Source organism: Branchiostoma belcheri, unplaced genomic scaffold (genome assembly GCF_001625305.1).
Source record: "Branchiostoma belcheri isolate BF01 breed outbred unplaced genomic scaffold, Haploidv18h27 scaffold100, whole genome shotgun sequence".
Taxonomy (NCBI): Eukaryota; Metazoa; Chordata; class Leptocardii; order Amphioxiformes; family Branchiostomatidae; genus Branchiostoma; species Branchiostoma belcheri.
Genome location: NW_017802381.1, coordinates 874843 through 886945, shown reverse-complemented (window position 1 = coordinate 886945; position 12103 = coordinate 874843). Strand labels below are relative to the sequence as shown.

At 39.2% G+C, this 12103-nt stretch overlaps 1 protein-coding gene across 2 annotated transcripts in view; it reads right to left on the bottom strand.

The window, feature by feature from the left end:
• LOC109473520 (adenosine deaminase-like) overlaps positions 1-10955 on the bottom strand; it is a 14575-nt gene extending 3620 nt beyond the window's left edge. Inside the window, exons 1-10 of one of the 2 annotated variants that reach the window (XM_019773400.1) lie at positions 10805-10955; positions 9654-9715; positions 8638-8760; positions 8130-8248; positions 7403-7528; positions 5683-5810; positions 5252-5323; positions 4801-4902; positions 3754-3821; positions 71-200 (exon numbers count right to left, since the gene is read on the bottom strand). In XM_019773400.1, the coding sequence (XP_019628959.1) occupies positions 71-200; positions 3754-3821; positions 4801-4902; positions 5252-5323; positions 5683-5810; positions 7403-7528; positions 8130-8248; positions 8638-8760; positions 9654-9715; positions 10805-10834 (960 nt within the window). In that variant the 5' untranslated portion in view covers positions 10835-10955. Of the gene's footprint in view, positions 1-70; positions 201-3753; positions 3822-4800; positions 4903-5251; positions 5324-5682; positions 5811-7402; positions 7529-8129; positions 8249-8637; positions 8761-9653; positions 9716-10434; positions 10564-10804 lie in introns of those variants that run through there. The other variant, XM_019773408.1, reaches the window with a different exon arrangement.
• Positions 10956-12103: the final 1148 nt, after the last annotated feature.

The following is a 12103-nucleotide window of genomic DNA, read 5'->3' as shown; positions in this document are numbered from 1 at the left end:
ATTTTTAGGCACTGGCATTGTTCATGACATTAATGTAATCATAAATTAAAAAATAATATTTGCTACTAACCAGGGTAGAAATCAAGGCATCATCAAAGCCCCAGTTTTCTTTCACAAATTTCCGTTCTCTTGTCAGTGATGTGAGGAAGACTCTGGGATCATCAGAACTCAGGGAAAAGTTGGCGCCATCTTGGGCAAACCTGCAGCAATGCAAGTGGTGGTCAACATGTACATATTGTGTGAGTTGGTTTGAAGCAAATCGAATATGAATCCTTCCCGAAAGCTAGGACTCAATGTCTTTTTTACACTGTGCTGTACAACTCTATAATGACAATGGTTGACAATGACAACCCATGGCTGTTTGGATGTTGATTTTACATGGTGCACGTGTCTTGATTTTTAATCAACTCTTTGTGAAGATCAGAGCACAATTCAAGGGTGCGTTAGCCAATTTCTGCTTTTGTACGATTCGTGTTGAATTGAATAAATTGAAATTGAAAATGATATGAAGAAAATATTAGAAACACAGCAAATACTAGATACTCTATGTCTGAAGAAAACAGGCTTCTAGCATATTAGATGAATCTCTGCAAAGTGATTTTTCATGAATGGCAACCTTATTGGAAAAAATTAATATCATATCTCATTCAGTTTGTAATCTTCTTCAGGTTTTAATTAGCCTGTGTTCCACAATCTCTCACTGTGGTGGTTTATTTGCCCCCTCCCTGACTGATAAACATTCATTAAGCAGTTTAGTCAGGCTAGGTATTAATAATATAATGATAACTAGAAAGGCCAATATTTGCTTTGGAGCAAATACAGCGATGGGTTCACCACATTTTACGACATGGCAGGGAAAGAATGAGAAACACAAGGGAACAACAATGATTTACATTGATATAACTATAATATGAAGTAACATACAACTAAAACAACAGTTGGATAGCTATTCCCTACTTTATTGGTTAGGATTTTTAATTGCATAATGCAAACTGTTGATTTTCAAAAAAAAAAAACGTTCATGCCCCGCATTCCAATGCTGGAGCAGAAAAGCTTGAAATACCTACCAAAACACTTGAATAAAGACATACTGTCAGTATGGAAATGCACTGTGCAGGTGTTAATCAAGTTAAATCCCAACAGCCAATCAGCAAGAAGTATAGAGGAAAGCTGCATGCCTATTGGTTGATGCCCTGCATCCCATTGTGATGACTCATGCCCAGACGTGGTAAACACGGCACACTAACACAGTAATACATTTGCTATAACACAGCCAAAAAACTCAAATAAAACCATTCTAAAAGCCTGTATCACAAAAATTTAAAAAACGCCTAGGGGTATTTGCCCACTGTACCTCCATACCAAATTTCAGGACCTTAGGCCCTAAAATGAAGAAGCTGAATCCGTTTAAACTAGAAAGGCCAACATTTGCTTCGGAGCAAATGTAGGAATTTCACTCCATACCCTTCCCCAAACAAAAATGAGAGATTCTAAATAAATCATACTGCAATGATACAAGGACAAGCTGTTTGAATCTCGACAGGTATTTACAAAACTGGCACTTGGCAATTATCTCCTTTTTTTTTTTACAAAGATACAACGACACGCACTTTAAATCTCGACAGCTTTACTTTACACTTTTGACGAGATTGTAACTACTGCTAACGGAAGCAAAATTTTCACGGCCTGAGAAAAATGGACATGTTCACGGAAGTATATATTCACGGTGGTGACAGTTGCAGGAAAAAGAAAGTCCAGGAATTATTTCCTAACTGTAATGATAAGTTCACAATACAGAGGTGACAGTGAAAACCGTGAACATTGACCCCCCGCTTGCGTTGCGGTACAGTGAAAAAAAATCGGGAATTACAGCAATCAATTTACTGAGTATGTTTGCTTAGTTTCCAGATGTTTTGTACTTGTAGTTTTTAAATGAACGAAAACCGATGCGCGCACAGATGCTACTTTTGTGACAACATCAAAGTGATTTTGGTTTGTATGTTGAAAAAATACAAAAGACTAACATTCGAAGTTATTGAAATTCTTGAGTAAGAACAATCAGTTTTGGAATGTTAAAAGCAAAGCAATGGATATTAAAACGAAAATGTTAAAATTAAATGTTGAAATTGTTAAAATGTAAAATGGTTAAAATGGTTAAAATTGTTGAAATTGTTAAAAATGTTAAAATTGTTAAAAATTGTAAAAAGGATAATTAAAAATATCCAGTGTACCGGGGTTCGAACTCGTAATGTCTGGACTTGCAGCCCTGCGCGTTACCAACCGAGCTATCTGGACACGTTTCCATTACTCTCTGCATTGTATGTCATATAAAGTGAACAACATGGCGGTAACGATCGCTTCAAGTACTAGTAAGGGACTTTCTAGGAGATTTCCTTCTTTATCAGGTTCGCTTTTGAACCACCGGTACCTTGATGTAACGTAACTATCAATCCGGCTAGCAGAAGCCGCCGCTCCCTGTCCAATCTTTGAAAACTGTCGGGGCGTGCGCCGACGATACACATTACGTACCGTTGTTTACAGTACTCGCGGGGCGCAGGTCATTGACCTCCCGCTTGCGTTGTTCCAACAGAGAAGAGCAAAATATCTGCCAGTTTTTGCGTCAGATTTTCAGTGTTTGTTAAAATCATATACAGGCATCCATGCAGCTATAATTCTTCCAACTAGTTCGTAGTTAGGTGAAATGTTTATAGGAATCACACGAATCGGTATCCAGTATCAGAGTATCATGGCCCACGGCCGAGACCGCGTGGACCAGCCGCGCTGGTACGTGAAAATGGTAGTAAATAAATTAATTAGCCAACAGCCAATCAACAGCCACATCTGCAAACATGACCACACCTGCTTGTATGCCCATATTTGGGCCTTCCCCCGAATTCCTTTCTTATTACGTCACGCGCGTACGCCCCCACAGTACTTTCCTATGGGGACCACTAAAAAGCAAATAAAACGATTGTAAAAGCTTGTATCAAAAAAATTTAAAAACGCCTAAGGGTATTTACCCACTCTACCTCTATACGAAATTACAGGTAATTTACGCCCAAAAATGAAGGAGTTGAATCAATTTAAAGAAGTGGCAGGAGAAGGAGGAGAAGGAGGAGAAGGAGAAGAAACATCAGAAAAAGCAATATGGGTTCACCACCACTTCGTGGTGTGGTGAACCCATAATAAAATACATTATGTGTGATGATATAACGCACTGTAATAAAAGGACAGCCTTTGAATCAAGTCCAAAATGCTCATATTTTAGCCCCAACAGTTAAAGGAAGTTTTCTTCAGAGTTGTTACAGTTTTTTCCATCTATTAATGCAGTGATGTGAGTAAAGGTTTGGAATTCAGCATTTAAATTACAGACCAGCCTGGTATATATAATATGTTGACTTCATGGGCTCCTATATAACATTTGGGGCTATCATACAATGTACATGTAAGATGCCTAGGTCTTTTTGTATAGAAAGTTTTTTTTTTCACCATAATTTTTTTGTCACCTTTTCTAAAAAAAATCCAACGAATCAAAGTGGCGATAAACTGTCTATTAGTCTATAAGACTGCTGTTTGTGGCTGATTTGAATTTTTGATACTGATACTCAACAGTTTATTCACATTGATTGGCAGCCATATGCATTGTTGGCTGAATTACACAAGTGATTATATAATAAAAATCTTGAAAGAGACACACATTAAAAAATATGACATTGACAATTGAAATTAAAAAGATGTCATTGCAGGAGATACCTCTTGGCTGGATGTTGTTTGAAGTCTGTCTGTACAGCACCTGTCATGTAGCTGGACACAGGACACACCTGTACATACACAGTCATAGAAATCACTCAGCACATGTCTACTTCAACACAAGTACCAACAATAATTCAAACGTTTATTGCAAATCCATGCCCAAAGGCTAATTGTAAGTTACAAACATAAATTTAAAGAACTCTGAAACAGAGCATAAAATAACTTCAAAATGTACATAATGAAATCTAATTGTCTAAAACTATGTCTGAAGGGTTTGACTTCTCTTCTGTAAACCATGGAAGACGTAATGTCCCACCTTTTCTAAGATTTGTGAGTTTTGGGGAGTTGAAAAATAGTAGTTTTTTGTTTATCTGTAAGCTTTGGGAAATTGGAATAAATTGTAGAAGTCTGAATAGTCAACTCATTTCGAGCATTGTCATGTAACGAACAGTTTGAGATAAAATGTATTTCGTCTTCCACAGCCTTTGCACTACAATATTTACAAATTGTTTCTAATAATAAATGACTGTTACAGTAATGTAACTCTACAATAAAAGTGCATGTGTGAGTAACTGACATAATTATAAATTAACTGTTTGCGCTATGAGTAAGTTGGTGTAGTTTTCTCTGAGATTACTGGATAGGTTCTACATGCATATGCTTGTGATCTGCAATTTTTGTACCTACTTACCATTAAGTTATCTTATATTAACTTGCTCCTTTATTGTACTTATTATGTTTGTTCATTAATTCAGCACCTACTTTTTTTTATATTTACTATTATATTTTATATTTATATATATTTTGAATTTGTAAGTCATGTAGAGGTGCACATTATAATATATGTGTGTATGGAAACTGTGGCATCATTTACATCACAAACTATTAGGTAGAGAAAATGTTTATGAAGGTATTGGGTTGTGGATCTCTTGTTTAAATTTTTTTTATTGTAATTCAAAACTTCAAAGGAGAATGCTGTGGAGCTGAACATTCAATAATTCTTTAGGCCAAAGACTTTACAACAAAACCATACAAATTAACAATTACCTCAAAATGCATGCCTTCCTTCTTGAGACGTTGGTATAAGTCCTCATCATCCAAGACATGATATCCATGGCCTATACGCTCTGCATGCATCTCTGTCACTGCCTAGAAAATTAACACATACCAAACTTATGTTGGTTTCAGCATAAATATTATTACACATTTTGTACAAGCTTTGCTATAGCACATTGATTGATCAAACTTTGGTTACCAATATGTATATATATGTATGTACATGCTGTAGTATATAACAAAATTTCATACTCTAAAGGACAGCTGTGTCTCACAGCAGAACAGGATCCAATGTTGCCATTGCCAATAAGATTTCTGTTTTTGGATTGTGAGTTGATTTTGTTTGTGACCTTTCAAGTCCCACAAGCTATTAAACTTACAGTCATGAGGATGTTGTGGGTGTGTGTATTAGGAATCATAGAAACACAGTCTGCAACTTTACCTCCTCAACTATTTCTGGCCCTCCGACCTCCCCTGCATGAATTGTTCGATGGACTCCAAGCCTTTGGGCATCCTGAAAACAAACAGAAACCTTATCAGAAGAACAATAAAAGAGTTACCCAAAAATTGACTTTGACAGAAGAATTGTGCCAATTCAAAGTACAGTGTACATGTAAGACTACAAAAGAAAATAAAAAAACAAAATATTTGTATATGCATGCTGCTATTTTTTCAAAATATTTCCTGTCAACCCTTGTACAAATGTACAGGCAGTCAGCATGAGCTGGAAGGAAGCCTTGAGGCTGGCTGCTGACAGAGGAAGCTGGGCTGCTTTGACTGCCTCATGCGTCACGAGACGCGGGAGCCCCTAAGTCTAAGTCTAAGTCTTGTACAAATGTACCTGTACAAATTGTTAATGACAGATTGTGTTACCTGGAAGGCCTTGATATGAGGTAGGTTTGCATCTTCTTTGTATCCAACCTTCCCTCCTGCCAGGTCCAGCCCCACCACACCATCACTGCTGTACTTCCCACATAGTTCCACCATCTCATGGGACCACTCTGGACAAAAACATAGTGTCATTTAAAGACCTCATTACTCTGTGAAGAAGGTCAGGACCTCCGGACGGAGTGTTGTGATCGGCTGATTTTTCATGTTCGCAGTCAAAACACTGGGTTCTCTTTGTGTAATCGGCACGCAATTTTATACGCCGTCTGCGGACATGCCCGTGTTGATGCACGAATGTGTATTTTAGCCGTTGCTGCTTTCGCGGTCAATGTAATATTGCAGACGCACCCCTACAATTACGAGGCGAATTGGAATGGTCCAGAAAAACGCGTTGTTTGGAATAGCAGTGGGGGGGGTGGAACTTCATGCAGATACGGGGTGGTTTTGATAAGTGGTTCCAGATGTTTTTGCCCATGCTTAAGAGATGCCAAGTTTTTTGGAAGATGTTCGCAGCCAAAACGCATTCTTCCGTACGTCGCATTTCTGTGTAATTTCGCATGTGGTGTGGCATTATGTCCGGGATGATGCACGTCTTTTTATTTTTACCGTAGCTGTTTTGATATTGAAGTAAATGCATATTTTAGAAACATCCCTACTTTAACAATCCTGTTTAATAGGCCGTAGGTTTAGGCAGTTGTCTGGTAGCAGAGGTACTCTAAAGCAGATATCCTGGTTATCTGGCCGGCGGTAGTAACACTCGTGGTGCTTACCGCAACTGTTGCTGGAATTTGGCCTGTTCCAGGCGCTCTTAATTAGGTACAGGCACGGTAAGACGGTGGGACTGTCTTTGTTACTAGACACGACCATGATAGTCCGATCTTTATGTGAATACAATGATTGTGTGTGTGTAATTAAAATGAACTTCGAACTTGAAGCACAGTATCTTTACACGCCCTGGGAGCAGTAATGGATTTAGCTCTTTGTATGTTTTATGCTTGTTACGCGCCCTCATTGTATTAACCGTTGCCTTATTATAATGTCTGCACAGTAGGTCTGGCGTTGACGCTTGGGATTTTGTTGAAATATATAAAACTTTACGGAGGATTGTTACCTATGGCTTCTTGTTTTAAAAGTTCATCTCTGTTGATAGAAGTCATTATAAAGCAAGCGTAAGACCCCGTTCATACCAGACTTTCAAAAACCTGTTGAAACCGCTAAATAATTAGCAAAGGAGAACCCGGCTAAAACCTCTAGCGTTCATACCAGCCTTTTCATGACCAATTTTGTTAAAATCCTGTCTGGTGAATATCCAATTAATCGGCCATGATTGCAGTTTGAATAACTGTTCCTCCCGCTCTTCTGATTGTTGTCCTTGGCCTTCTTGTATGCTATCTACAGGTCTTCGTCTTATCTTACTTCAAAACCATAATTGCTGTGTGCCCAATATGGCAGCTGTCCGTATAGTGACCAGCCCCTCTAGATCTAACTCTGACCTGACACTAGTCTTCCTACATAATGTACATTGTAACTCAACACCACATGGTGTCTGCTACAGCATGCACACCAGTTACCATGGTGACAGCCATCTGGCCCGAAATATTGACCTAATTTGTTTGGAACAGAAGAAGAAACAGAGCAGAAGGACAACATAAATACATCTTGATATGTACTCAGCTGTCAATTACAAAACAAGGAAAATCTCCACCTGGATGTTCCCTGATGGCACACAGCAGACTTCTGGCTTGTATGTTATAGTCCTTACTCCCCTGCTGCAGGCCTGCATTGACAAGCTCCACAACCTCAGCTGCAGTTGGGTCATCTCCACTCTCACCTACAGCAATGGATACAACCAAAATATTGATTGTCATGACTAAGTCTTTCTTTAAACAAAGCACCATTATGTGAACTAATTATTGCTTAAGTTTTGTACAATAAAGTTTTAGATGTGTGCATGAAAACTTGATGTACATGTATCTGGTATCCCTATGCTAACAGTGCATGTAGCACAGAGAGTTCAGGACAGACTGGATGCAGGACAGAGAGTGCATGCAGAAAAGAGACTACATGTGCGACAGAGAGTAGGACAGAGTGCATGTAGGACAGAGTGCATGTAGGACAGAGTGCATGTAGGACAGAGTGCATGTAGGACAGAACTTGCATGTAGCTATAGGACAGAGTGCATGTAGCTATAGGACAGAGTGCATGTAGGACAGAGTGCATGTAGGACAGAGTGCATGTAGGACAGAACTTGCATGTAGCTATTCTAAGGACAGAGTGCATGTAGCTATAGGACAGAGTGCATGTAGGACACTGTGCATGTAGGACAAAGTTGTGGTACAGAGAATCCATGTAGGATTGAGAGTGCATGTATTTATCCCAGCAGCAATTCAAATATATCTCATCATGCCACTTTTCTTAGAATCCCTACTCACCTGTGAGATTACTTGTGAGTAGATGTGGGCAGTAACGTGCTTCAAAGTACACAACCCCCTGTTGAGCCTGGTCCTCACATAACTCATACGCTATCCTCCGAATAGCCGCATGGTCACCACTAGGTAGTGATGGAAAGACCTTTCATTTTATCTCACATGACCATTTCACCTTGACCAAAATAATTCATCTACACAATGTCATGAACCTGACAGATGTACCATTATATACAATGTAGAGGAACCAGTTATCATCTGGTTTTATTGAAAATCCTGTTAATCTGAGGGCATTACATTAGCCATGGGAAAAAGATATTCATTTTTTTATAAGAAACTGTGAAAGGTAAAAACATTCTTGTTGAAGATAAACTGTGAGGCAAGCATCAGATCTGCTTTCTAAGCCATTCAGCCTGCATGTAGATCTACATCATGTATATATAGATGTACATGCAAAGCGTAAATGCTGCAGATACATTATGAAGTGCTGAATGGCTGAGACAAAAATGCTGACCTGAGGACTGGTATTAGGGTGTGAAATGCGTGGAACATGTCGTCGATGTGGCCTGGGTTGTTCATGCTCACATGTGGCACCAAGTCATCTACTGTGTCTGCCGGCAAGGACAAGCCACGACGCCTGCAAATAAAATACTTCTTTATCATCATCATCATCACCACCACATTTCAGTGCATGGCACTGAGATAAAACTAGTACATATACTAGTACATGTACAAGAGCGTCGGCAGAATGTACTGCGCATGCGCAAAAGCCCCATCTTTCATGGTTTTCGTTGGATTTTTGGTCAACGTTGCATCAGCATTTTGCCTGTTGCAGAGTATATCTTTTAGGCCACACCAATTTAATTTCTTGGTTAACGGATTTTTCTAGAAAAATAATGGAGCGGGCGGGCGAAAAAAAAATTAAAATAAAAACAGGCCTAGGCATCCTATTATGGCCCAAAATGGTACGATAGGAGCCATGAAGTCAACACACCAGGCTGGTTCAAAATTTAAACAATGAATTTTGAACTTTTAATGAAACTACTGCATTGAAAGATGGAATGACTGTAACAAGTAGTAAGAAAATGACTGTTTTAAACTGTTCAGGGCAAAATATGGGCACTTTGCAGTTGATTCTGAATTTTTATTTTTATTTGCAAATCAGAAAAAAATGAAGCGGCGAATCCGTTAACCAAGAAATTAAATTGGTGTGGCGTTACAACACAATATTTGGAAACTACAGATGGATTATTAACCTTATATGCATGAATACGACCTTATATGAGACATTCTGCAGAAGTGCTATATAATGCACAATACATTACAGGTTTTACGCAGGTGCAGAATGTTCTGCGGACGTTTTACTAGTACATATCACACACAGATCAAATTTCTTTTATCTATTGTGAAGTGAATGCTGAACAAACAAAGAATATTCGACAAATGTGTTCATGTCAAATGGCAATTTCAAACAAATATTGCAATTTTATTTAATATGCATATCTGTGAGGAGGATGGACCATAACTTACCTGGCAACTTCCAGGAGTGTCTCCGTTCGAACTGCTCCATCCAGGTGAAGGTGAAGCTCAACCTACAAAGATAATTATACAAATATAACTTTTATGTCGAATGATATGAATTTGCTTCTTTACAATTCACCATGCAGGCCACTAGTATTGTTGTTCACAACACCAACCATAGAATAAGTATCTTGATCCATTTATTTCCACTAAATACTTGTAGATTTCTTGTCAATACGCTATATGCTATACCATACCATGTGCATGTAATTATAAGAGGGCACAACTGCATAGGAGTCTTAATATTTGTAGGGCGCATAAATAGTAGTAACTGAGTAGCCCGGCATAATAGCCATCCCAGGAAGACAGGCCAAAAAAGAGCTACACAGCTTCAAGCCTTTTAAGTAGACCTGAGCGATAGCCAACTCAGGTAGACAGGACATTGTACGCCCTGGAGCCAAAAAATTAGCCTGTGTAGGCCCTGAGTCTGACACACTAGCTAGTACATACCCTAGCTATATGAAAGTGTTCACAGAAAATAGAACCTTTAAAAGAGAAGTTACCCACAGAAAACGTAAGTTTAATCCACGGAAAATGAAAGTACCAACAGAAAAGGGAAGTTACCCACAGAAAACGAAAGTTACCCACAGAAAATGAAAGTATCCACAGAAAGGTGAAGTTACCTACAGAAAATGAAAGTAACCCACAGAAATTAAAAGTTACCCACAAAAATGGAAGTTACCCACAAAAATGGAAGTTACCCACACAAAATGTAACGTTAAGTACCTACAGAAAATGAAAGGAATGTTCAACTTGACGTTAACGTTATCCACAGAAATGTTATGTACTAATGAATACAAAATTCCATCGCCCCTGAGGCGTCGCCAATAAGACTAGAGTGTCCCTGTCGGCCACGGTACAGTGGCACAGTGGTTTCGAGCTGATGAGACTGTTGGAACGTGCCAAATGTGTGTGAACTTCGCAGATCTTCACGATGCTGTGTTTCATAGTGTTACTGTTGCCAGCTCACTATCGAGACCATCCGGATGTGGAGGCCGGGCGGGTAACTATGTTGCAATGTTCACTAACAGTAACATACATAAACGTTACAAACATTGATGGCACGATTTGTTGAGTAGAGTAGCGTAGATTTGACTTACCCACTTCTTACTGGGATCAAATTCAGCCATGCTGGAACTTGGAAGTATTCCTTGTTGGGTATTCTTGCGTTGGACTTTGCTCCGCGGGGGCGTTGTTTCGCCAGCACGTTGTTGTTTGGCCACAAAGTACTGTCAAAGGTCATATAGGTACGGGTTTGTGGAAAAGGCGATCCCGTCCAGAAGACGGAAAAAGCGAACCAGACCGAGGGTCGGGGGGAAAATCGGGCCGACTAAGTTATGCCCCCTCGTAGAGCCCGGGAGAATTGCAAGCAGTCTGATGTGAACATGAAGCGCGCTGATATGGGAGACTGCATGTGTCAAATGTCTCTCAGGAACATCATCATCATCATCATCATCGAACAAAGACAGGACCATGTAATGCAGTAACGTTACATGCAGGCTATGCTGTGGTGGTGCCGTCATATTAACTTTGGTAAATTGATAGCAACGTTGTTAGATATCAAGTTTTGTTTCTAGATATGATTTTTTTAAAATGTAGGCCATAGGTCCGCACTAGTATGGCCTCCTGGCGGCTTTTATTGCACTACTCAAGATCAATTTATTTCCCCCTTTTTTTAATGGTAACGTTAGCGTTACATATATTCGCACTCTTCCTGTCGTTAGGGATTCCAACAGTGTTTAACAAAAAGTTTTAAAAAGTATCGGTGTGATTTCCCTAGCCCCGATGTCATTATGCGGAACCTTGGTGGTATATGGTCTGGTCTGGATGCTTTGAATGGATTAAGATCTTTGGAATTTTTTTCGACACCATCAGTAGAAACCAATGTTTCATGGGAGGGGTACAGGGCTAGCTAGGGCATATCTGTGGTGTCTTCTGTGAACTTGCTGTGAATTGATTAAGTTGAAAAGACTAGAATACATTAGACGTTTATATATACATGTAACAGTTACTAGTATATGTATTTGTGTATGTATATTATTGTAATGATGTGACCTGTGCTTAACCCAGTGGGGCAAAAATGTACAAGAAAGCATTAAAGGTCTTCATTCATTCATTCATTCATTCATTCATTCATTCATTCATTCATTCATTCATTCATTCATTCATTCATTCATTCATTCATTCATTCATTCATTCATTCAATCCTGCCCATGTCACCGATCTTGTGCCATTGGGAAAGGCACTTTACACGACTTTCCTCACTTCACTCAGGTGGAAATGAGTACCTAGCCTCACTTAGGGACGTCGCTCGGATAGGACGTTAAATGTAGGTCCCGTGTTTGGAGAGCCACACCCCGCGCACGTTAAAGAACCCACCACACTTATCGAAAAGAGTA